Raw genomic sequence first — 24066 nt, forward strand, 5'->3', positions numbered from 1 at the left:
ATCCAGGAAGCTCAGAGAGTCCCAAAGAAGTTGGACCCAAGAAAGAACACACCAAGGCACATCATCATTATATTAGCCAAAATTAAAATGAAGGAGAGAATCCTAGAAGCAGCAAGAGCTAAGGGGACAGTCACCTACAAAGGAGTCCCCATCAGACTGTCAGCAGATTTCTCAAAAGAGACCTTACAGGCAAGAAGGGGCTGGAAAGAGGTATTCCAAGTCATGAAATCCAAAGACCTACAACCAAGATTGCTCTATCCAGCAAAGCTTTCATTTAGAATGGAAGGACAGATAAAGTACTTCTCAGATAAGATCAAATTCAAGGAGTTCATCATCACCAAGCCCTTATATGAAATGTTAAAGGGACTTATCTAAGAAAAAGAAGTTAAAGAAACATGAACAGTGAAAGGACAGCAAACTCACAGTTATTAACAACCACACCTAAAACAAAAGCAAACTAAGAGGACAGCTAGATCAGGAGTGGAAACATAGAAATGAAGATCTCAAGGAGGGTTAGCAACAGGGGAGTGGGAGGAGGAGAAGGGGAGAGAAGGTACAGAAAATAAGTAGCATAGACAGTAGATAGAAAATAGATGGGGGGGCAAGAATAGCATGGGAAATATAGAATCTAAAGGACTTGAGACACATGGTCATAAACTAAAGGGGGGTAATGGTGGGGATGGGGGGTAGGGTGGAGGGGAATGAAGGGGGGGAATAGAACAACTGTAACAGCATAATCAATAAAAAAATTTAAAAAAAAAACACCTGACCTACCAAAGATCATTGCTCAGGCCAACCAACCTTAAATGTGCTCAGCACACTGATAGTAGCTGACGGTTGGGGAAAATCATCAAACGTAAAGCCTATTTTATAGTAAAGTGTTGAACATCTCATGTAGTTTATCATGCATAGCACTTTCACACCCCCATAAAGTCAAAAAATCATAAGTGGAACCATTGTCTGTCGGGGACTGCATGTAAATACTTTCACATCTTGTTTTTGTTTTAGGATAAAAACTGTTCAAGAATATTGGCCGTTTTGCCTTTCCTTATTAGCAGAATTAAAAGAAAATGAATAAAGATTAAAAATCCCTAAAGCAGTATTGCTTGTTTGAAGCACTGAAGTAAAGAGCAAATTTCTGGGAGTCCTTGTTCATGATCAACTTCCTCTATTATTCAGGGCACTTTAATTTCCCACTGTGTGATCTAAGTAAGCACTGACCACTCTAAATATAACACAACCCACATTGCAAGAGCAAGAAGAAAACAGTGAAATGGACTTTAATAATATATTTTATTGGTGTATGCATTCCCCTGCAATGGCAAAGTTGCGGAATTAAAACAGATTGTGTAGCCTGAAACACTGAAGTTACCATATAGTTTGATGACCTCTGGTGTACGCATAGTTTTTAAACTCCTTGAGTTCACAGGCTGTCCTTAATAATATTAGCCACCAGAATTTATTTTCCCCAGTGTTTGCCACGCATGTACTGAGAGCACATTGGATTCCTGTCTCAGAACCACTCCATGAGGGAGGTTTTCTCATCACCTTTTTAAAAAAGATTTTATTTATTCATTTTTAGACAGAAGGGGAGGGAAGGAGAAAGAGAGAGAGAGAAACATCAATGTGTGGTTGCCTCTCACGTGCCCCCTAACAGGGACCTGGCCTGCAACCCAGGCATGTGCCCTGACTGGGAACTGAACCTGCAGCCCTTTGGTTCAAAGGCCCGTGCTCAGTCCACTGAGCTACACCAGTCAGGGCTCATCTTCTCATAGAGAAGGAAAGGAAGGCTTACAAAGTTCTATTAGAATGCCACATTTTTGCTTTCTCACTACCTCACTCACCTTTCCAACGGCGTCTCACTATTTGACACCTGTGGGTGCCTAGTGAGGTGCCCTGGGTCCCTTTCCTCCGAAGCCTCTTGTGGCTGGATTTATTGTTGGTATTCTTACATTTTGATATTGGAGGGCAATAATTACTGTTATAGAAAACCTCCATTAAATAGAAAATTCGCAGAGTGTGGTTTTTCTGGTTAACCATCCGTATTTTAACCTGCGTCAAAAATCTTTCTAAAATATTTTGATCTGCCTTCCAGTCCAGAAGTTACCTGATACTGAACAAAAATTTCTTAGACCTTTACGTTTTCATTCCTCAAATCAACTCACTTTGTACAGGAATCACACCTCCTTACATGGTATAACGCGCTTTCTCATAAATCATGTAACCAACGACCTAGCAATCCTAACGAAAGGCTCCCCCTCCCCTCTCCAATGTCTGGGGTGGCAGTTTGGGGTTCTCACTTGCCCTGCTCCTCTCCGGCAAAAAAAAAAAAAACGGAGTGTAGTAGGAGGAACCGGCTTTAAGGACTCACAGGAGCTCAGCTGTCAGAGGACAGCGTTGTGAAGTGACCGGGACTCAGCAGCAGCCAAGCCCTGCCAGCGGCCCCTCCTTTTCCGCCCTCATTCATTGAAAACTTTCAGAAGTGGGCGGTGGGGAGCTGGGGCTTGGGTTCAGGGAACTGAGAGCAGAGAGGGTGGTCTGCACGAGCGGTGTTCCTGGGACACTGAGGCGCTGGGTGGGACCCCTGCTCGGCCCCAGGGACGACCCCTCCCGGTCACCCGTCCACGACTGGCGGCGTCTGTACCTCCATATCGCCGAGCCGCAGCAGCTCAGCCAGGATAACAGCACCGCCACTCTCTGGGCTGCCATGGCGGCGCCCAGACCCTCAGCTCAACGGCCCAGGCCTCGCCAGTGCCGGCCTCGCGTTCTCCCCAGGGGGCGCCTGCGGACCCCAGGGCAGGAGGCGCTGCGAGTCACTGCGCTGCTGGACCTGGTGGGGCCAGTTCACCAGATTCCAGCAAAGTGCGCATGCGCCTGCCTGTCTACTCCTGGGAGCCTGGAAGTTGGATGTTGCAGTAGAAAATGAAAATTAAATTTTAAGTAAGGCTGAACCATGCTTTTATTGAAGTGAACTAGCAAAACCACATTGGATAATACTAGTTGACTTAATGAAGATAAAACTTTTCAGTTAGTTTATCTTCTAGCCCAAATCTTCCATGTGACTGTATATACCCACTACAAAGCAAATAACCCATGTGCCAGGGATTTACAGGGCTCGGGAGCTGCATATATGACTTCTAAGTTGAACAGAAATTACAGTAACAGGTGCTTATTGAGTACTTTCTGTATGGCCAGCACTGTCTCGTGCACTTGGGTACAAAGAAGTTGAACAGCGTTCTGAGTTACAAAAAGGTTTGTGATCTCGTGGTAAAGCCAAAATAAACACCAACGTTATCAGTATTATAATTTATGTGTTCACTTGTCAGTAGACCAAATAATCTGAATCCTGAAGGACTGCAATTGTATCTTTCTTTATTCCTCCTTAAGTTATCAGTGCCCAGCACGATCTCAGTTTATAGTAGGTTCTCGGTGTTTACTGACTTAATCAGTGAATAAAAATAATAAAGTGCTCTTGGGGACCAATGGAGAACATGACTGTATTTATATAATTTGGAAGACACTACATTTTATTTATTTTTTAAAAGATACTTTATTTATTTTTAGAGAGGGGGAAAAGAGGGAGAAAGAGAGGGAGAGAAACATCAGTGTGTGGTTGCCTTTGTGCTCCCCCTGCTGGGGACCTGGCCTGCAACCCAGGAATGTGCCCTGACCGGGAATCAAACCTGCAACCTTTTGGTTTGCAGGCTAGTGCTCAATCCACTGAGCCACAACAGCCAGGGTTACATTTTATTTTTTAAAGTATGTATTTATTATTTTCTTTTTTGTTGTTGTTCATATTTGGGATACACTATATTTAACGCTATTCTATGCCCACTTTTCCCCCCGAAGGAACTTTATATCAGAATTATATGTCGTAGTTCATTTGTGTTGCAGTTGGAAGATTAGGTCAGCAGTAGATGTATTTCAGAATCTGGCTGCACCTGAAGCGCTAACAAGAATGGAATATACAACTAGAAGAAGGCTGAGCTGTTGACTCAGACTGCCTAGATAGCAATTCAATCCTTACTAGAACAAGTTAGCTTTTAAATCCTGTAAAATAAGGATAAGATAGTATTATCTACCCCCTGTGCTTGTGGAAATTAAAAGAGCTAAGTGGGGACTTCCGCCAAGATGGAGCCATAGGTGGAAACACTTTGCTTCCTTGCACAACCAAATCTAAAAACAACAAAGTTTTAATAATAATAATCGCAACCAAACCATAGAAAATCGAACAATATGGAGCCCGAAAACCCCGAACTGCTCAGCTAAACCGGTGAGAGGGGCGAAGCCACCAGTGGAGCGGGTTGGGCAAAAAAACGATCCCCCAACCTGGGCGGAGCTCAAGCAGCTGAGGGCATGGATCCCAGGTGCGGGGTAGCTACAGGAAGGCGCAGTGCGGTTGGCTGTCTGAGGTCGCGCATTTGCATGCAGACAAAGCAGTGAAGTGACGTGCATTGAGACAGACCGTGCAGGCCACGGCGCAGGGCAGCGGGCTCGCACATATGCGCTCAGATAAACAGGTGGGGGCAAGCAGTGAGGCGGACAGGGTGAGTGGAGAGGACCGCCATTGCTCCCTCTCTGACCCCACCCCCACATCCGGCACCACAAACCAGCAACCTGGGTGGCCCCGCCCTGGTGAACACCTCAGGTGCCTCTCCTCATACGTAACAGGCACAAACAGATCAAAACATGGCTCAAGAACAACTCAGAGCTCCAGAGCCAATAAATCTAAGCAATGAAGAAATAGCAAAACTTTCAGATACACAGTTCAAAACACTGGTGATCAGGATGCTCACAGAACTGGTTGATTTTAGTCACAAATTAGAGGAACATATGAAGGTCAAACTAATTGAAATGAATGGTAACGCACAGGAAACCAATAGTAATGGAAAGGAAAATGGGACTCAAATCAAGGGAGCAGACCAGAAGGAAGAAAAAAATGACCAAACAGAAAAGGATGAAAAAACAAGAATTCAAAAAAATGAGGAGAGGCTTAGGAACCTCTAGGACATCTTTAAACACTCTAACATCCAAATTATAGGGGTACCAGAAGGGGAAGAGGAACTGTCACGAGTGGAAACCTTATTTGAACAAATAATAAAAGAGAACTTCCCCATTCTGGCAAAGGAAATAGACTTCCAGGAAATCCAGGAAGCTCAGAAAGTCCCAAAGAAGTTGGACCCAAGAAAGAACACACCAAGGCACATCATCATTATATTAGCCAAGATTAAAATGAAGGAGAGAATCCTAGAAGCAGCAAGAGATAAGGGGACAGTCACCTACAAAGGAGTTCCCATCAGACTGTCAGCAGATTTCTCAAAAGAGACCTTACAGGCAAGGAGGGGCTGGAAAGAGGTATTCCAAGTCATGAAAACCAAAGACCTACAACCAAGATTGCTCTATCCAGCAAAGCTTTCATTTAGAATGGAAGGGCAGATGAAGTGCTTCTCAGATAAGATCAAATTCAAGGAGTTCATCATCACCAAGCCCTTATTATATGAAATGTTAAAGGGACTTACCTAAGAAAAAGAAAATAAAAAAGATGAACAGCGAAAGGACAGCAAACTTACAGTTATTAACAACCACACCTAAAACAAAAGCAAATTAAGAGGACAGCTAGATCAGGAGTGGAAACATAGAAATGAAGATCACATGGAGGGTTAGCAACAGGGGAGTGGGAGAAGGAGAAGGTACAGAAAATAAGTAGCATAGACAGTAGATAGAAAATAGGGGGGAGGGTAAGAATAGTAGGGGAAATATAGAATCTAAAGAACTTGAGACGTGTTCATGAACTAAAGGGGGTGAATGGTGGGGGAGGGGTGTGCACGGTGGAGGGGAATGAAGAGGGGTATAGAACAAATGTAATGGCATAATCAATAAAATAAAAAATATATGAAAAAAAAGAGCTAAGTGCATCATAGCGTCTGACGTCAGTAATAACACACTCCTCCCCGAGCCTCTCTGTTAGTCAAGTGTAAAATGGGAAGGGCTAAGACTCTACTTATCTCCAGACTTTCCGATCTTACGTCCCCTACGTTATTGCTTTACTTTTGAGTTGACCCTTTTCCAACCCTGTCTACTACATCTGTTCTTACTTCTAGTCCTTTTCTTTCCAATTCGAAAGCTGTGTGTTCCAATTCCATCCCATTTGTATTATGAAATTCTACATATATTTTGTACACATTCTCATCCCTTTACAAAAACAAATCATTAAAGTATAATTCACAAATGAACGCTTTCGGAGACTGAAACTTGCCTGTAGTAGACGCTGTGGCCGGACTATCGGTCACTGAAGCCCAGAGCGTTGCATGCCGGGAGTTGTAGTCCAACACTCCAGCGCTCACCTCCGCGCCTCACCAGTTTGAAAAGCGGAGAAACGGAGTAGGCAGAGCTCTGAGGCGGGAGCGCGCTCAAAGTCCCGCCTTCTGGCCCTTCCGCTCCTCGGGTTCCTTCTCGAGTGGCGCGCCAGGCGGTGGGAGGCAGGAAGCATCGGTCCGGGTGGCGGTTGACCACCAAGGCCTCCGCCTCGGGGCGGTGCTGTGGCTGCAGGCCTGAGCGGGGCAGCCTTGGTTTCCCCGCCCCCCGAGAGAGGCGTGGCCTGGCCGGAGGGCGGGGGCCCGGAGGGCGGGGCGGGGGCGGGGTCGGCGCCGGCGCCGGCGCCTTCCTCTGCATGTGGCTGGCGGCTGCAGAGCAGTTCCGTTCGCGCACTTCTCGCAGCCCGCGTCTCCTCCGGGTTCTCCTCGCGTCACTGGAGCCATGGCGTTGGCCGAGACCCACCCGGCGGCATCCTCCCTGCCCAACGGCGACTGCGGCCGCCCCAGGGCGCGGCCCGGAGGGAACCGGGTGACCGTGGTGCTCGGGGCTCAGTGGGGTGACGAAGGCAAGGGGAAGGTGGTGGATCTGCTGGCACAGGACGCAGACATCGTGTGCCGCTGCCAGGTGAGGCCACCGGGCGCTGAAGGGAAGCCGGGCCCGGAACCTGGATCCTCGGTCCAAAACAGTGTCACCTTGAGCTTCCCTCCGCCTGCTGGGGGCCGCGGCGACGGGAGAAATGGCGGGAGGTCCGGGACCCCCGACCCGGGGTCTCGGCGTGCGCGGGTGGGGTGGCCCTGGAGGAAGGTGCGGCTGACCCGGAGCCTCCGAGGGATGCGCGGTGCCCGGGAGCAGCAGTTTTCGGTCTGCGAGCCGCGGCTCAACCCCAGCCCTGGGGCCGGCGCGGGGATGGATGTGGTCGTAGTTGGAGGAGCGGCCGCCCGAGGCCTGCTCCTGGCTGCGGGCGGAGACCGAGCGGGCGGCATCCGCTCCCCATCCCTCGCCACGGGGGATCGAGCGGGAGCGGATGCTTCCCAGGCGCCCTGCCATCCAGGTTCGCGGTCTCCCCCACCTGCAGGCCCGGAGGTAGCCGATCTTAGCTTCCTCGCGCCCAGTTTGTGGACTCGAGAACCCAGCCCTGGGTTTTGGGCTGTCTAATGGCCCCGTTGTTTTACTCCGTACCCTGTATGTTAACATTGAGGCGAGATTATTTTTACTTGTGGGTCCCAGAGGACGGAATCCCGGTTTCTCTCTCTCTCTCTCTTTTTTTTTTTTTTACACCAGCGAAGCAAGGAAATACTGCATGGATGTCAGATCTGTTATTTAGAAATATTTGCATTGCTACGCTCGCACGGAAAGTGAACTTTCGGGAAATAGAATGGCAATGTACTTCCTACCGAGAGACACGTGGTTTCAGCGTAAGCTTTCTTCCTATTTGTCCTCGGCTTTGGTGCAGCCTAGAGGCCCGGCTTTTGTAAAGGCTCTTAGGTAACTATTACCAATTTCAGAACGAGAAGTAGTTGAGCAATAAGCAGTAATTGTATGGTAACATTTGAAGTTAGCCGCTGTCTGTTTAGTTTGCAAACCATTTCTTCAGGAACAAACATGACACAGTATGAGGATGCTGTGCCCTGTATGTTCTAACAAGTTAGGAGAGACCCGCTTGGTGGGAAGCTTTCTACCTAAAGTTGAATAAATACCATTTGAGCGTGCTGAAACAGGGTAGTAAAAGGCTGAATACAAATATTCTGACTTACCTTTTTGTTGTTTCTCTTTTGCATCCAGAAACCCACCCTCCCGGTTCCTCAGCTAAGATAGCATTTGCCCAAAATGGCTCTTGCTATTACTACCTGCACCGCTGCCTCCACTGCAGTCTTCAGTCCCTCCGCCCCTCCAGCAACTCATCTCCCTCCCTTAATAACCCTCCCGAGAGGGTGTTGGCATTGAACTGTGGCCCCCGCTGCCTCTGAGCAGCTCCAGCATCTCTGCCTTTGCTTTCCTTTTGTCTTCAGACTAGATCCGGCTGTGCTGCTGGGGAAGAAGTCTGCGGACACCTAACACTTGCTGGGTGGAAGGGGAGAGAGCCAGGGGGCCTGTCTCCTGCCCGCTCACTCCTGACCCTCTTCCTTACCTGGAAATAATAGAACTCAGGTTGAGCTACATTATAGCTTGTAAGAAGGTTTTGGGAATGGTATCGTTATAACATTGATTACTATCCTATTGAAAAATAGTGGAATTAGTCGGTAGATTGGAGATATTGCTGTGCTGCTGTGAAAGCAGTCTCGAAGGAGGTCATGGACCAATCTACTCTGATGCCCTTGGGAAGTCCAGAGAGAAGTCATTGAGAAGGAGCCAACTTTGGCTCTACAATGTTAGCTGAAGATAGAGGAGGAACATATGAATAGACTTGTTCGGCAGGCTTTCCTCCCCTATAAACTTGGGACTGAATACCTTCCTCCTGTGATTCTAAAATCTTTATCTTCCTTCGGTGCCTTTAAAGAACTCATATTGTGAGCTTAAATTGCCCTGTTTGATGATTCAGGTTTTGTGTATCACTGAAAATATGTACTGTGTTAGAATTTAATACTTTTGTCATATTCATCCCATGGACTCAAATTATTGTACAGATTTTTTTCTCTAGAAGTGGAATGTGCATCGTGTTTCAACACGGTGGGAAGGTGCCCACGTGGAGTATGTAGCCAAGGGGACAGCCACTATGGAAATAGTTATGGCCAGGGTGGAGATGGAGAGGCTGTGGGGACAGGTTTTTCAAATGGTGAAAGTAAGAGATAGAAAGGCCTCATTCTGGTGGCACAAAAGTAGTTTTGTTGGAAGGCCTATTACTGCTTTGCTCCCTAAGTCCTCTCGAAGTAAACTATCATACTTTATTTCCTTCCTTTTGTTCAGTAGAAATTACAGGGGTTTGTAGCTATTGCTGTTTACACCAGGTCTTAAGCAAGGGCTTGTTTATTGTTCTTGGAGAAAGCCAGCCTCGTAGTCTTGGTTACAATGCAGACGGGAAGTTGCCTGTGATCAGGAATGGCAGAGCAGTATTCCCTTTCTCTGCATTCCGCCCCCAACCCCCAGGGTTTTAAAGTTAATATAAAGAGAAAACATTAACTACATTTAATTATAAAGGGAAAGTGTATCCTGTCACTTGGTATATATAAAAGCTTGCCATAAAAGTAAATTCAATGGAAAAAATGTTAATTCGTAGCTAGAGGCCTGTATCTGTAGAAGGTGCTGAAACCAGCTATTAAAAGGTGATGAATTGTAAAAGACACACCAGCAGCAAACAGACTTTCTCCTTGAGCTAATTGGAAATATTGAGAAAGAGAGTTATTTAATCCCTTGATGTTATACAGCTAAAATGAGTATTTCCCAAATCACCATTATTTGGGTGATGGTTAGAGAGTCCGAATTTAAGGTAAACCATTCTTCCAGGTTTGTAATAATTGCTAATTGTGTGTCTGCTGACTAGCAGAGTTACTTTTTATACACATAGTTTACAGCATTTCCCAACTACATTACTGTATGGTAGTTTTTCTTAATACTTGGACAAAACTTGTTTTCTTGGATTCCTGTGCTTTCCCTACTAGTAATGTGTTTTCTCAAGAAGAGGATTGTCTCTTTTTTGTTTTCTTCCATAGCACCCAGTACTATGTGAGGCAGAGAGGAAGTAAGTACTCAACATTTATTGGCTGATTGCATCCCCCCAGGAGACTTCTTTGAAATCTGAGTTTAACTCTGTCTTGTAACTTACTTTATGAGTTTAAGGTGGGATTCGCCCACATTTCTTGGATTAATGTAGTATTTGAACTATTTTTTTTTTACCTTGTACCATTATGTTCAAAGGCTTTCATCGTTATATTAAAGTCTTATGTCTTGCATCAATGAGGAAATAGATAACCGATCATTTGTTTTTGGTCTGTTTCCTCAGTATAGATCAGTTGAATACCATGCAATTACAGTAAAAAGTTTTTCTCTGCTGAGCACAGACAATAGGTCTTAAAGTCTGGTCAATGTGGATGTCCCAAGGTGTCCACTATTTAGGCATAAAAGTACATCATCTGTACTTTTAAGGCATAAAATTTTAGATTATATGGGATCATCTCAATGGTATCTGACCAATATTATTTGTTTTTTAAATGTTGGTGGGAATGGGTGGGTTACTTGGATAGTTTCAAGTATCTGTAGGAAAAATTGTCTAGAACAAATCCAGGATGAACTGGTAAACTTAATAGCTTACTTAATGTAACTGGATACAAATGTAGCTGTATTATTACCCTTCGGAGACTATGTCAGAGTTTGACACCAAATATTAGTGTGGGTGAGCTACGTACTAATAGTGAAGGTTGGTGATTGTTAGAATGCTTTTACCAGTGAAGGCAATTGAAAAGAACAGTAACTAAATAGAGGGCAGTACCCATGGCTCCTCGGGCTCCAAGATGGGCTGCTTCCTTACACTGAGTGAACTTTTAATCATATTTAATTCAGTGTAATATAATTCCTGCTTAAAAAACAGGGGCTCTCATGAAATTTTTAATAACAGGGTTTTTGTCTGTATCATACATTTTATTTGTGAGAAAAAACTTTTTGACTTGACATCTGCCATTCAATTTCAGTGCATTTTAAAGAAAACATTCATACATGTAATGATTAGGTGAGCTTTTATAAAGCATTTACAGAGAGTTGCTTGCTGCCTTTGGTTTATGCTTTTTTTTTTTTTTTTTTTTTGCTTGCATGGCTGATCCTCCCACATGTGACCCTGGTCATCTCTGATCCTTGTTCAGTGGGTGTTAATTGATAAAAAGCTTGGAGCCTAGAGCCTGAACCTTCTTAATTAGGAACGTAAGATTCTCCAAGGCAATGGCCCTTCCGCTTCCACTGTGAGTTGTTTCATAATGGTAATTTAAGGAATAAAATACAGGCACCTGAGATTTTTAGCACTTTTGTGGCACTCATCTGTGTATGAAACTGTAAGCCTTTAAAAGATAACTGAGCAGTGCACTTGAAGGTCTCTGCTAAAAAGAAATTCAGATACCCTGTGTATGTGTTCCTATCTGGTGTGTCTGGTTACTGTCCAATAGTTTAATTTGATCAACTTGCTGGTAGTAACTTAATCTGCTCTGCTTTAAAATAATAAGCTAATTGCAATTATCGGAATGTTTTTTCACAAAAGAGAAGCCATCCTCGTTTATAATTACTTTATTGCCATGGCTCGACGAGTGTTTTAGACTTGGCAACAGTGAAATGTTTGGTCTGGAAAGAAAGACTCAGTCTTACAGTTTCCACCAAGAAAACAGCACAGGTAATAAGCACTAACTCAAAAGACTGTTAGGTTCCTAAGAAGCTGGAAGAGTCTAGACAAGAAGTAGGAGCCCTCTTTGTTGGTGCTGGAAGAGTTCACAGACACTGGGTATGAGGCATCGCTGCTCTCAGCCGCAATCCACAGATTAGAGGAAAAACTGACTTTTTCCTATGGCACATATTGAATATATTGTTATTGCCCCACTGGAATATAGAAGTATATGTATATTTCAGTTTTATTTTGTATTGGTTTTGGGGTACAGTCTTTAGTGGTCAGACAACTGGACACTTTAGATAGTGTCCTGCGGATATTTCTAGTACCCCAGCTGGCACATACGTGGTTAGTGCAATATTATTGACTGTATTTCCTATTGTTTCCTTACTTCCCTGTGACTGCTTTGTAAGTATCAATTTGTGCTTCTTAATCTCTTCCCCCAGTCCCCCAGCCCCCTCTTGCCCGCCCCCCCCGCAACTCCCTGTTTGCTCCCAGTGCCTATGAGTCTGTCTTTTTATTTGTTCATGTATGTTGTTTAGATCCACATCTAAGTGAAATCATACAGTGTTTGTCTTTCTCTGTCTGACCTATTTCACTGAGTATAATACCTTCTAGGTCCATCCATTCTGTCACACATGGTGAGATTTCATTCTTTTTTGTGGCCAAGTAATATTCCATTTTACATATTATACCATTGCTTTTTTATTTACTTGTCTGTTGATGGGCACTTGGGCTGCTTCCCCAGCTTGGCTATTGTAAGTAATGCTGCAGTGAACATAGGGCTGCATAAATTATATTTTATTGATTATGCTATTATAGTTCTCCTGGTTTTTCCTCCTCTGCCCCCCTACACCCATTACCCCCCCACTCCCTCAGGCAATCGCCCACCCTTGTTCCTGTCCATGGGTTAAGTTCTTTGGTTGCTGTGTTTCCTGCACTGTGTACTGTACATCCCCGTGGCTATTCTGTAATTTCCTATTTGTATTTCTTAATCCCCTCACCTCTTCACCCATTCCCCCATAACTTCCCATCTGGCAACCATCAAAATGTTCTCTGTAACCATGATTCTGTCTCGGTTCTTGTTTGTTTAGTTTGTTTTTTATATTCAGTTGTTGCTGTGTCTTTTTTGCCATTTTGTTGTTCCTAGTTTTGACCTTTTTCTTAAATAAGTCCCCTTTCACATTTCATATAATAGTGGTTTGGTGGTGATGAAGTTCTTTACTTTTTTTCTTGTCTGGGAAGCTTTTTATCTGTCCTTCCATTCTAAATGACAGCTTTGCTGGGTAGAGCAACCTTGGCCGTAGGTCCCTGCTTTTCATCACTTTGAATACTCCTTGCCAGTTCCTTCTAGCCTGCAGAGTTTCTTTTGGGAAAGCAGCTGGCAGTCTTATGGGAACTCCCCTGTGGGTAACTAACTTCTTTTCTCTTTCTGCTTTCAAGAGCCTCCCTTTATCTTTAACCTTTGGCATTTTAATTCTGATGTGTCTTGGAGTAGGCCTCTTTGCATCCATCTTGTTTGGGACTCTGTGCTTCCTGGACTTGCATGTCTATTTCCTTCACCAAATTAGGCAAGTTTTCTTTCATTATTTTTTTCAAATAGATTTCTAATTTCTTGCCCTTTCTCTTTTCCTTCTGATACTCCTATGATATTGGACCTCTTGAAGTTGTCCCAGAAGCTGCTTACACTATCCTCATTTTTGTAAAAATTTTTTTCTTGTTATTCTGATTGTTTTTTGCTTCCTTATGTTCCAGATCATTGATTTGATTCTCAGCTTCATCCACTCTAACTCCACTGTTGTTTCCCTGTGAATTGTTCTTTATTTCAGTTAGGGTATCCTTTGTTCTGTTGAGGTCCTCACTAAGTTCCTTGAACATCTTTATAACCAGTGTTTTGAACTCTGCATCTGTTAAATTGCTTATCTCCATTTTGTTTAGCACTTTTTCTGGAGTTTTGATCTGTTCTTTCATTTGGGCCATGTTTCCTTGTCTCCTCATTTTGGCAGTCTCCCTGCATTTGATTCTATGTATTAGGTAGAGCTGCTTTGACTCCGTGCCTTGGTCATGTGTCCTAATGTAGTAGGTGTCCTGTAGGGTCCAGTGGCACAGCCTCCCTGTCATCCAAGCTGGGTACTCAAGGTACACCCTTTGTGTGGGCTGGGTACATCCTCCTTTGGTAGCTGAGCCTGGGTTGCTGTTGACAGTTGAATGGGAGGGATTTACCCAGGCCAGTCAGCTGCAAGGGCTGGCTGTGACCACTGACCACCAACATCCGCCCTCCATGGAGGATCGGCTGTGCAGGGGCAGGGTGGTGGTGCTGTGATATGGTCTGTAGCTGTCCACTGGTGCACTGGCCCTGGGGTTTCCTGGATGGTGGAGGCCAAGGTTAGCCCCCACCTGTGTTTTGCCCAGGACCACCCTGCCTGAGCTATAAAGCAAAATTTATACTTATATTGCTTTGTATAAGAGATGGCTGCTGCTAGTGCTGGGCCAGGGGCTCACTGAGGCCAGCTGTTGCTTGTTTGATAGGATTTAGGAAGTTGTGCAGCATGACCCAAGACCGGCTATTTATATGGAAAAGCAGCTTGGGTGGGCCGGTACGTTGGGTGGGACTCAGACTCTGGGGACCTCCAAGGCCAGTCAAACAGTGTTAGCTAAGTTGATGGAGTCTCCAGTATGGCACCAACTTGCTCGCTCAGTCTGGATGGATGTGGTTTCTTTAATACCATAATTGTCAGACTTCCATTCAACTCAGTTTTTGATGGTTCTGAGTGATGGTTCTATATTTTAGTTGTAATTTTATGTGGTATGTGAAGAGGTGAGCCTTGTCTGCCTACAGTGTTGTCTTGACCAGAAATCCTCTGTACCGCTTTTTACCTTGGTTGTATCAGTGTGCACTTCTACCAACAGTGCACAAGGGTTCCCTTTTCTTTACATCCTCACCAGCACTTGGTGTTTGTGGATTTAATGACAGCCATTCTGACAGGTGTGAGGTGATGTCTCATTGTGCTTTTAATTTGCATCTCTCTGACAGTTACTGACATTGAGCATCTTTTCATGTCTATTGGCCTTCTGTATGTTCTCTTTGGAGAAGTATCTTTTTAGGTCTTCTGCACATTTTTAATTGGTTGGTTGTTTTTTGGTGTTGAGCAGTATAAGATCTTTATAAATTTTGGATGATAACCCCTTATCAGATGTACCATTGGAGAATATGTTCTCCTATTTAGTAGGTTGTCTCTTCGTTTTGTTGATGGGTTCCTTTGCTGTGCAAAAACTTTTTGGTGTGATGTAATTCTGTTTGTTTATTTTTTCTTTCATTTCCCTTGCCCTAAGAGATATATCAGAAAAATATTGCTCAGAGAAATGTCAGAGATTTTATTGCCCCCGTTGTCTTCTAGGAGTTTTATGATTTGGGGTCTTACATTTAAGTCTGAAATCCATTTCTACTTCATTCTTGTATATGGTGTAAGAGGGTAGTCTAATATAAATTTGTTTTGCGAGTATCTCTAATTTTCCTAGCACCATTTACTGATGAGTGTACCACATTGTATGTTCTTGCCTCCTTTGTCAAATATTAATTGACCATATAGTTGTGTGTTTATTTCTGGGCTCTCTAATCGGTTCCATTGATCTGTCTGTCTGTTTTTATGCCAGTGCTGTGCTAAAACTGACCTCTTGGTTGGTGTTCATTTTGAGCTGCATGATTACAGTACAGTGTTCATCTCTTCAGAGCAAAAAGGAAAAGAGACGGCACGTAGACTTTCAGAGGCTTGGGAAATGCCTCGGGGCTGTGCCATGAAATTTTTAGCCCTGGACCCTGGACCTCACTGTTGCTGGGAAAGGCGCCATTGTTTCAGGGTTATAACTCTGTCCCAGCAGGAACTCACTTTGTCGGGGGAGTGATTTTGGGAAGAGAAAGAAGATAATAATAGCAAACTCAGTTAAGGATTTGGGAGTCCGTGTTGCAGACTAATGTTATTTTATTGCCTTCCAAACTCTTTCTTTTTAATTGCCTCTGGACCTTTGGAGCTTCTTAGTTAGAAATTTACACACAGCAACATTTCCTTGTCCAAACTTTTATTCCACACTTGGGCTTGACAGCCTCTGGTTCTTCGGAGCCACGGGAAAAAAAAATTCAAAAATACTTGTTTTCTGACTTTTATAAGCTTAAAATCAAGTGGGGAAGCAAAAGCATATGTGGAAAAACTGAGAACAGTGCAAAATAACTAAATACTAGGATATCATCCCGGTATCCCAGAGTACCATGTGTTAGAGTTTTGTTCCTGGCACCACACATACTCAAATGTAGAAGTTAATCATTTTTATATCTATCTATCTATCATCAGTGTAGGATGTGGGTTTAGAGAGCCAGCTGTATACACACGCTGAGTTTGCTTTGTCAGTCATTGGGATTCTTTGTTGGCCAGCAGTGGAAACAGCAGGTCTTAAGCAAAACGGGCATTGTTTGAAGGAGGAGCGGGCTGGTCAAGCCTCCTCTGAGGGCCCCAGACAAGTGTCAGCAGCGGAATTGGTGGCCTTTCTCTTTAGGATGCTCCCTTAGGTGACAGGCATCTCACAGTCCCGAGTGTACTTTCTTCTCTATTCCAATGGGTTTCCCTGCCAGATCAGATTACTGTGGCCCGAAGGGGTGATTACTGGGATTTGCCCATAAGAGAGTGGATGTGGAGAAGAGGGACTGAGACCAATTGCTGTTCTGCAGCTCTTTGTTTGCATAGCAATGAATATATCCTGTTTTTTTAAAAGTTATATACTATATAACATACAGCTTTGATAATTAAAAGTATTTGTTAAATGCTCCATGAGTGACCAGTATCATAGTGTTTTGGGAATTTAGCAAAGCAGCAGGAGATAGTTACATGGAACTATGCATAGGAATATATGGTTAATAACTACATCTGGGGAGATAATTTACCAGTTTTGGCTTGGGGAAGTTTTGGAGTGAGAGAGGAATAGTGCACATCTGTTAAAAATAGAACAAAAATACTTATCTTCCATCATCTATATAGTACATCTAGCCCCCCGGTGCTGACTAATCATGTTCAGTCATTAAACATGATTCAGTAAGTACGTCCTTGCTACATATTACATATGCCTCTGCACGCCACGTGGAGTTGCCGTGTGAGAAGCAGCTCCCTCGCAGATGCGGAGCCGCGGCCGGTTCAGAGCACCGGCCCTTGCAGCCCTTCGGCGGGAGTGGGCAGCAGCGCTCCCGGAAACTCCTCGGATTCGCTCTCCGCTAGTACATGAGGCTCTCCCTGGACCAGGGTCGTGTGTGTCCTCAGCTCCCAGGGCGGACTTTGTAGACTCCACACAATTTATAAATATTTTAGGTTAGCATCCAAATAGGCACTTCAAATTTGAAGCTTTATCGTTGCATTTTGTGAAATAGGACACTATACTAAAACTTATTTTCCATATAGATTACTTTGTCAAGAAACTCCTTATGGCTAACTAGATCCTGCTCAGTTCGCCCAAAGAACCTTTTCTGCACGGCGTGTTTCATGATTAGAAGCTATCAAACCCCACCTTCCTCATAGGGCACTTGGGACCAAACACACTGATAAGCACGAACATTTCCCCCCCAGCTCCTCAGCAGGATAATCCAGGGTTATTCTGGGTATACCTAACCATATTCTCATATTCTATTGAACAGAATTTAAATGAGAATTTTACAGCCCGGGCTGGTGTGGCTCAGTGGATTGAGCGCAGGCTGCGAACCAAAGGGTCACTGTTTCGATTCCCAGTCAGGGCACATGCCTGGGTTGCAGGCCAGGTCCCCAGTGGGAGACACATGGAGAGGCAACCACACACTGATGTTTCTGTTTTTCTCCTTCCCTTCCCCTCTGTTTAAAAATAAATAAATAAATAAATAAAATCTTTTTAAAAATAAAAGATTTTAAACTATATTGTTATCCTTAATAAGACATGGCTTATTGAAAACTTTTGGTTAATGTGTGAGTGAAAACGCTGTTCATTAAAATGGGATTTCAACCCCGGCTGGTGTGGCTCAGTGGATTGAGCACCAGCCTGCAAACCAAAGGGTCGCTGGTTCACTTCCCAGTCAGGGCACATGCCTGGGTTGCAGTCCAGGTGTCTAGTAGGGGACCATGTGAGAGGCAACCCCACATTGATGTTTCTCTCCCTCTTTCTCCCACCCTTCCCCTTTGTCTAAAAATAAATAAATAAAATCTTTAAAAAGAAATGGGATTTCAAGCCTTTTGAAGCTGAACTTTTCCAGCCTAAACCACCACCTCTAAACTTAAAGTATTAAAACGGTTTGCCCCCCCTGAAGTCATCTAGGGGGACACCAATCACCACCTCCTGCCTCAAACGGACGTTTCAGCCATTCATCTCTCCATCATGGTCATTGCCATTGTTACTGCCCGTCTTTGTAAAATACTCTCTGAGGGAGGAGTAGGTTTTTGTTGGACAAGAAGAGCAGTGTCGCGCACCCCTGAGGTGACAGGTGTTTCACCAAATGACAGTGTTAGCATCTCCATAATGATGCTTTTATGTGAATAAAGGGCTTTTACAGTCTACTCCAAAAGTTACAGAATAGTTTTTTCTATTAAGCAAATGATGGATTTTTTTAAAGCTAGTTTTGTTTAAATAATAATGCTTTGTTGGTTGTTTGTCTTCAACTTACTAATACTTTATAACAATTTAGTAAGCATTTATTCAATTTAGTGACCTATCATAATTTAGCATTAAATAATTGTCCTAGCAAATTAGTGTTTTCCTAGATCTACAAAAATTTTTTAAAGACTAAGTTAAGATAAACATGTTCTTTTGGTATGTAATACATGTTCTAGGATTCTTCAATCAGATTGGCAATAAGCTAGTGTGAATGTGCTAGTAATAAGGTACCAGGGAGTGTATTGTAACACATTGTTCAAAATGACAAAAGATTGGAAACGACCCGAATGCCTCTCTTACGAGCCCAATTTAGTAAATGATGTGTCCATAGAAAAAGGAATACAGTGCAGCTCAGCTGTGAAGTGAATGAGATGGTTCTGTTTACACAGGGCTATGGGGGTGAGCTCTAAGATTGTTAAGTAAAAAAGGCAAGCTGCCCAGGTGTATAGAGTTCGCTCACATTTGTATACATGGAAGGAAACAATGTATCAATAGGTATCTGTATGTGCACAGTTATCTCTGGAAGGACACAAAACTGGCGGTATCCGGTTGCCTGTAGCAGGGGACTGAGGCAGGTCGGCGGTGAATGGGAGAAAAACTTCACTTTTTACTGTACATCCTCTGTGCCTTTGTTTCCTATTACAAATGTTTCGTATTACAAATAAGTAGTAAAAAATATTCCCCCTTGACCTGGATGGTATCATGTGAGGAAAGTGTCACTTAACGCTGCCACTTCTGTCTTCCTGTGTCCGGCCACCCAGCTGTCGTTTTGTGGGCTACAGGTCACCACCGCCTGGTTGGGTTTTTGAAACACACCTGACACATGGTAGCCTTCAAACTGGGAGTTCTTTGCTCTGTACAGTGCCAAACAGTGTAAATAGGCATTTGCTTTTTTGAACGACCTGTTTTCCTGGTGTTTTTGTGAATTTGCTATTGGCAATGATTTGGTAAAGTGTAAAAAAACATTCATTTTGACAAATACTGCCTTGCGATCAAGTTAAACTAGTCATTCAGGAGACACCGTTTTGATGGGTATTTTTTTAAATGTCCCACAAGGTGTTGGTAAACTTTCTGTTGCAAATATATTTTGCAAAATATATATGTTGCAAAAATATATTTTTGTTGCTAGTATGTAGCTTACTTAATTTTTTTGTTTATATTGTATAGAAGATTAAACCTATAATTAATTGATTTGTGGTTTCTCCCATTGTTTTTAAACTTAGAAATATTATCTGGTCACTTAATATTGTCTGCTTGGTACCTAGTCTTTAGCATTCAAATTTTGCTTTTACTGACTGTTTAGGCAGGAGCTTCATGGCGTGGAAATCTCACCATGGGTGGATGGGATGAGTTTGCGTGGCGTGGGAATGTAGCTCAGCCCCCAGTCCAGTCCGAAAGGCCAGTGGGGAGCGAGTTGGCACATAGGAGCCACGCCCACGGATAGGTTTCCCCGTGGGAAATCAGGCCTGCACTGTGCCTAGGCTGCCATGAGACTCACTTTTCCTAAAACTCCCTCACCCTGAGTTGAGGCAGCAAGGGTTTACTGTAACTTCCTAAAGTCTGCGCTAAATCTCCCAAGTATGGAGTGTAACCGGTTTGACGACTTTCCCCGCCTTGATCTGCAATATCCTTCTCTTTGAAGTAATTAATAGCATTCTTTCCTTTGTTATGTGTCAAAGGTAATCCCCTGCAGTGAACCTGTGCGTAGCAAATGAGGGCCATCCTCCATGTTATGTGCCCAGAAAAGCAATAAAAGCCTGTCCAGGCAGGGGTGGAGGCCCCCTCTCTCACTCAGAGAGTGGTCATGCTGTCCCTTTTTCTCCACCGGACATCTGTAGTCCGTGTGAATTTGTTCACAGCCGCCACAGCGCACGGATCCTGCCGGCCAGGGTCTGTATCACCAGTGTATTTAGCGTTACCCTGAGATGAGTAGATAGATTCAAGGGATCTGTTAGTAACCAGACTCACAAGACTAATTTATCAGTTCAAAAATTTAGATCTCAAAATAACCAATATTTGGGGGGAGTTACTTGAGAGATTTTCCAGTTGGTAAGTCCACGTAAGGATACAAATGTCAGGTCACAAAGTTGCCTGATACACTCTTAGGACAACAGAAATTACAGGAATATTTAGATCAAGTTAGGGTAACTGGCTAGATTACTCTTGTCTATTGTAGCAATTTTTTTTGGTTTAGAATGTTGTGCATAATTAATTAGATTACTATATGTTTTACACGGTGCTAAAAACAGTAACAAACTCATTGTCCCCTGTGCTTTCTCGTTTTTTTATGTCTTTTTGGAGGGGCTGTGTCCTCTCACCTCCCAGAAACTCGAATTCTCCCGTTTTTAGGTCCTGTCGGGAGTATTCACGCAAGTGTTGCCTAGTGAGGAAAGGGGTGGGCATAGCCAACTGACCGCAAAGCTTCCGCAGAATAAATGTTCTCGGCAAGTAAGGGCACCCAACGCAACTTGGGTGCCCTTAAGTTGTGTTGACGTTGTAGCAGGACGTCATTAAATGCTGAGTATAATTGGTATTTAATTCACTTTGGAAGGTGATCTATTACTTGTCAAATTGATTGTTAGATTCAATTTTCCCATCTTATATTTCAGGGAGGAAACAATGCTGGCCACACAGTTGTTGTAGATTCTGTGGAGTATGATTTTCACCTTTTACCCAGTGGAATAATTAATCCAAATGTTACTGCATTCATCGGTAAGTATAGAAGGGACCACTTGGGAATTTCTCCCCGTAGCTGAGAATAGTGTTCATTTTTCATTATCAAACAGATTTCATTTCCCACGAACCAAATGATGAACCTTGACCTTGGCACCTTCTGGAATATACCTGACTTCGGCTGTTTTACAACTCTTAGACGTTTTAACAGGAATACTTTTTGGAATGATTACTTCACATTTATCTGTGGTCTTTGGCACCCTTAATTCTATAAAGAACAATTATATTAGGTCACCAAATCAGTTTTTCCAGCATTTTGACGCACAGTAAGAAAAGCAAGTTGATGTTTCTTAAATTGATTCTGAACCCTTATAACAAGATGCAGCCTGACATATTCCAGTTATTTACTTCTAAAAATGCCAATCACAACCCAGTAAAGTGATTTTATTCCCACTAATAAGGTGTGATTCCCAATTTGAAAGGCTTTGATCTAGAGTCTACCGTGATCTGGTTTAATTTGCCTAAAACGACACAACAGTTTCACTTTGTTTCAAAGACATTTTAAATTATATTCACTGTAATTGTAGTGTTTTTATGTTCTGTGTATTATGTTCTATTGTGTGTTCACATTATACTGCTATTTAACACTTGGAATCCTTTCTGAGGTAATGATCGGTCAGAATATCCCATAAAGTCCTTCACTCTTCTGCTCTAGATAAAGGGTTATCGCAGGTAGATGTCTGTGTTTTAATATCATTTTGTATGTCTATATTACACGTACGATGTTTAGGACTGGCATTCATTCGTTTGTTTTCCATTAGGAAATGGTGTGGTAATTCATCTGCCCGGATTATTTGAAGAAGCAGAAAAAAATGTTAAAAAAGGAAAAGGTATGAAAGAATGAGTCTGCTTTGTCTGGGAACCAGTGACTATTTTACTGTCTTTTGGTCAAATTTCATTCAGCTCTCGTTCCAGCATGCCAGCCACTTATCATTTCCGTCTTACACTTTAAACTTGCAGGTTCTTGTAGGACAAGTTCTTAAATGTCTGTTGTTGAATGTTACCAATTATAATCAGTATTTAAACAAAAGACAAACATAGTGTGGTCATTGTTTAAGTCTTGGTTATTCTACGCATGGGTCATTGCTAAACTGTAGTGGGTTGAAATTACTTACACGGCTCTAGGCAGTTGATGAGTTAGTCCATCTGGTCGTTTGTACTCAGGTGAGCGTGCCCTGTGCCCGAGCCGGACACTGGCTTGGCGTAGTGGGGGTGCTCTCGGAAGCCTGTGCCGCACTGTCCTCTGGTTCCCAGGACCCGGAGCCCGCTTGGGCGCGCCGGCCCAGGGGTGGAAGAAGCCTATATGGGTCCCTCTCTCCAAGTGAGAGACACGCTTCTGTCAGTGCTCTCTATCTGTCCTTCCAGCTCCTTTAACACAAATCTTGATTTCCTGCCTTTCCTAATCTCATTTGGATTTCTGGAAGTCTGTTACAATTTAATTTGGCTGCCTTGCTGGGATCTGGGGAATTTAGCAATGCAGATAATACACAATTGAAGGAAATCGTTAGTGTAGTTTCCCCTGAATTTAAACTACTCAAGGCTATTACATTACTCCAGTTTCTTGTTCAGGTTCAAAGGTAGCAACGTGCCCTCCGGTGTTTTTGGCTACCCCACGCAACTTCGTAACCTCGGAGAGCCCTGTCCCGCTGCCCTCTCCAGGGACCCCGTGCTCCCTGCTCTCCAGCCCAGGCCTTGGTGGCTGCCTTCCTTTCACACTGGCCAGCTGCAGGCTCCCAGCTGCCCTCTGCTTCCCTGCATCCCCTCCAGAAACTTCCCCCAGCGTTCTTGTTCTTTCTGGCCTGTCGAGTCACGCCGAATCCACTTGACGGAGTCTCTTCGTAATGTTTTCTTTATAACATTCCCCTGAGCTAACCTTGGAGTGCACACTTATCGCGTCACAACAGCTCTGGAGGGGGGACTTACTATTCCTGTCGATCTTTCGGCGCATTACCAAGGAGGTCCTGCTCTCTACTGAGGAATGATCTTAAAGTAAATCTTTGGACGTTATCAAAATCAACGACTAATTTTTAATATCTCATATTAGTTTTGAAAATGCTTGGAGCTTGGTGGCTTGTCCTTAGAAGGAACACATATAGCCTAGGAAGGTGTACTGTCTCTAAAAAAATATGTTTCTTTAGCTTCATTTATTACTCATTCAGTTTTTTTGAACATTTACTGGAAGACAGGCCACAGCAGTGAAACCTCGTGGCTCCTGCTCTCACGCGTTCCCAGTTCAATGGGGGGATATGTATACATATCTCTACCTGATGTTCCCCGAACTCTCAACAAAGACGTTATTTTCTTACCACTTGCCTTCTGGGTTTCTAGAAGTATCCCCTGTAGGTGCAGTGGGAGGTGTTTAGAGCACAACATTTAGAAAGAAAGTGTGAGTGCGTTTGTATGCGTAATGAATGGCAGGTGAGAAAATACGTGTTAAACTTGTTTCCTATGAAGAAAAGCTATGAAAGTGATACTTCGGTGCAAAACACTTTTAAACATTGTATTTCCAAAGAAATTAAGATGAAAGAATTTTTATGCCAAATGTTTAGTTAAATGTATTTTCCCCCTTTTCTCTAGGTCTGGAAGGCTGGGAAAAACGGCTTATCATTTCCGACAGGGCTCATATTGGTAAGCGGACATAATGCGTTTATGTATAAACTGTCTTTTTACCAGCAACTTATCACCAGAAAGCATTCTGTTACCAGTTTTGTCTTCATTTTAGTGAAAAGAGCGTAGGGTGCTTATAATAATTGGGTTCCGAATACGTAAACTATGTTTGTTTCTTTAGATAAGGTGATATGGGCTCGGTTAAAATGAACCTATCTCTGAAGGAAGAATCAGCCAGTCCAGTGAAGGGGCACTCTTTCCTGAGGGTCTCTCATCCTACTAAAACAGAAGCCATCCCCAAACACGGCGTTTTTCTCCACGCGTGCACTCACATGTGTGAGAGTAGGTCTGCCATCTGCAGATCTCGAGGGTGACTCTGTGTCTCACATGTAACTGCTTTTAAAACGATTCAGATGACTAGCCTTTTCCATGATTTAGCGCACACTGGATTCTAA

General features: G+C 43.5%; 1 protein-coding gene across 1 annotated transcript in view; it reads left to right on the forward strand.

Annotated features, from left to right (window-relative positions):
• The first annotated feature begins 6667 nt into the window (after positions 1 to 6667).
• The window catches only part of ADSS2 (adenylosuccinate synthase 2), a 40989-nt gene continuing 23590 nt past the window's right edge, over positions 6668 to 24066 (forward strand). Inside the window, exons 1-4 of the mRNA XM_037150898.2 lie at positions 6668 to 6939; positions 20881 to 20983; positions 21766 to 21834; positions 23582 to 23632. Coding sequence (XP_037006793.1) covers positions 6757 to 6939; positions 20881 to 20983; positions 21766 to 21834; positions 23582 to 23632 — 406 coding nt within the window. The 5' untranslated portion in view covers positions 6668 to 6756. The remainder of the gene's footprint in view (positions 6940 to 20880; positions 20984 to 21765; positions 21835 to 23581; positions 23633 to 24066) is intronic.

Source organism: Artibeus jamaicensis, unplaced genomic scaffold (genome assembly GCF_021234435.1).
Source record: "Artibeus jamaicensis isolate MK-2021 breed Jamaican fruit bat unplaced genomic scaffold, CSHL_Jam_final scaffold_754, whole genome shotgun sequence".
In the NCBI taxonomy this organism is placed as follows: domain Eukaryota; kingdom Metazoa; phylum Chordata; class Mammalia; order Chiroptera; family Phyllostomidae; genus Artibeus; species Artibeus jamaicensis.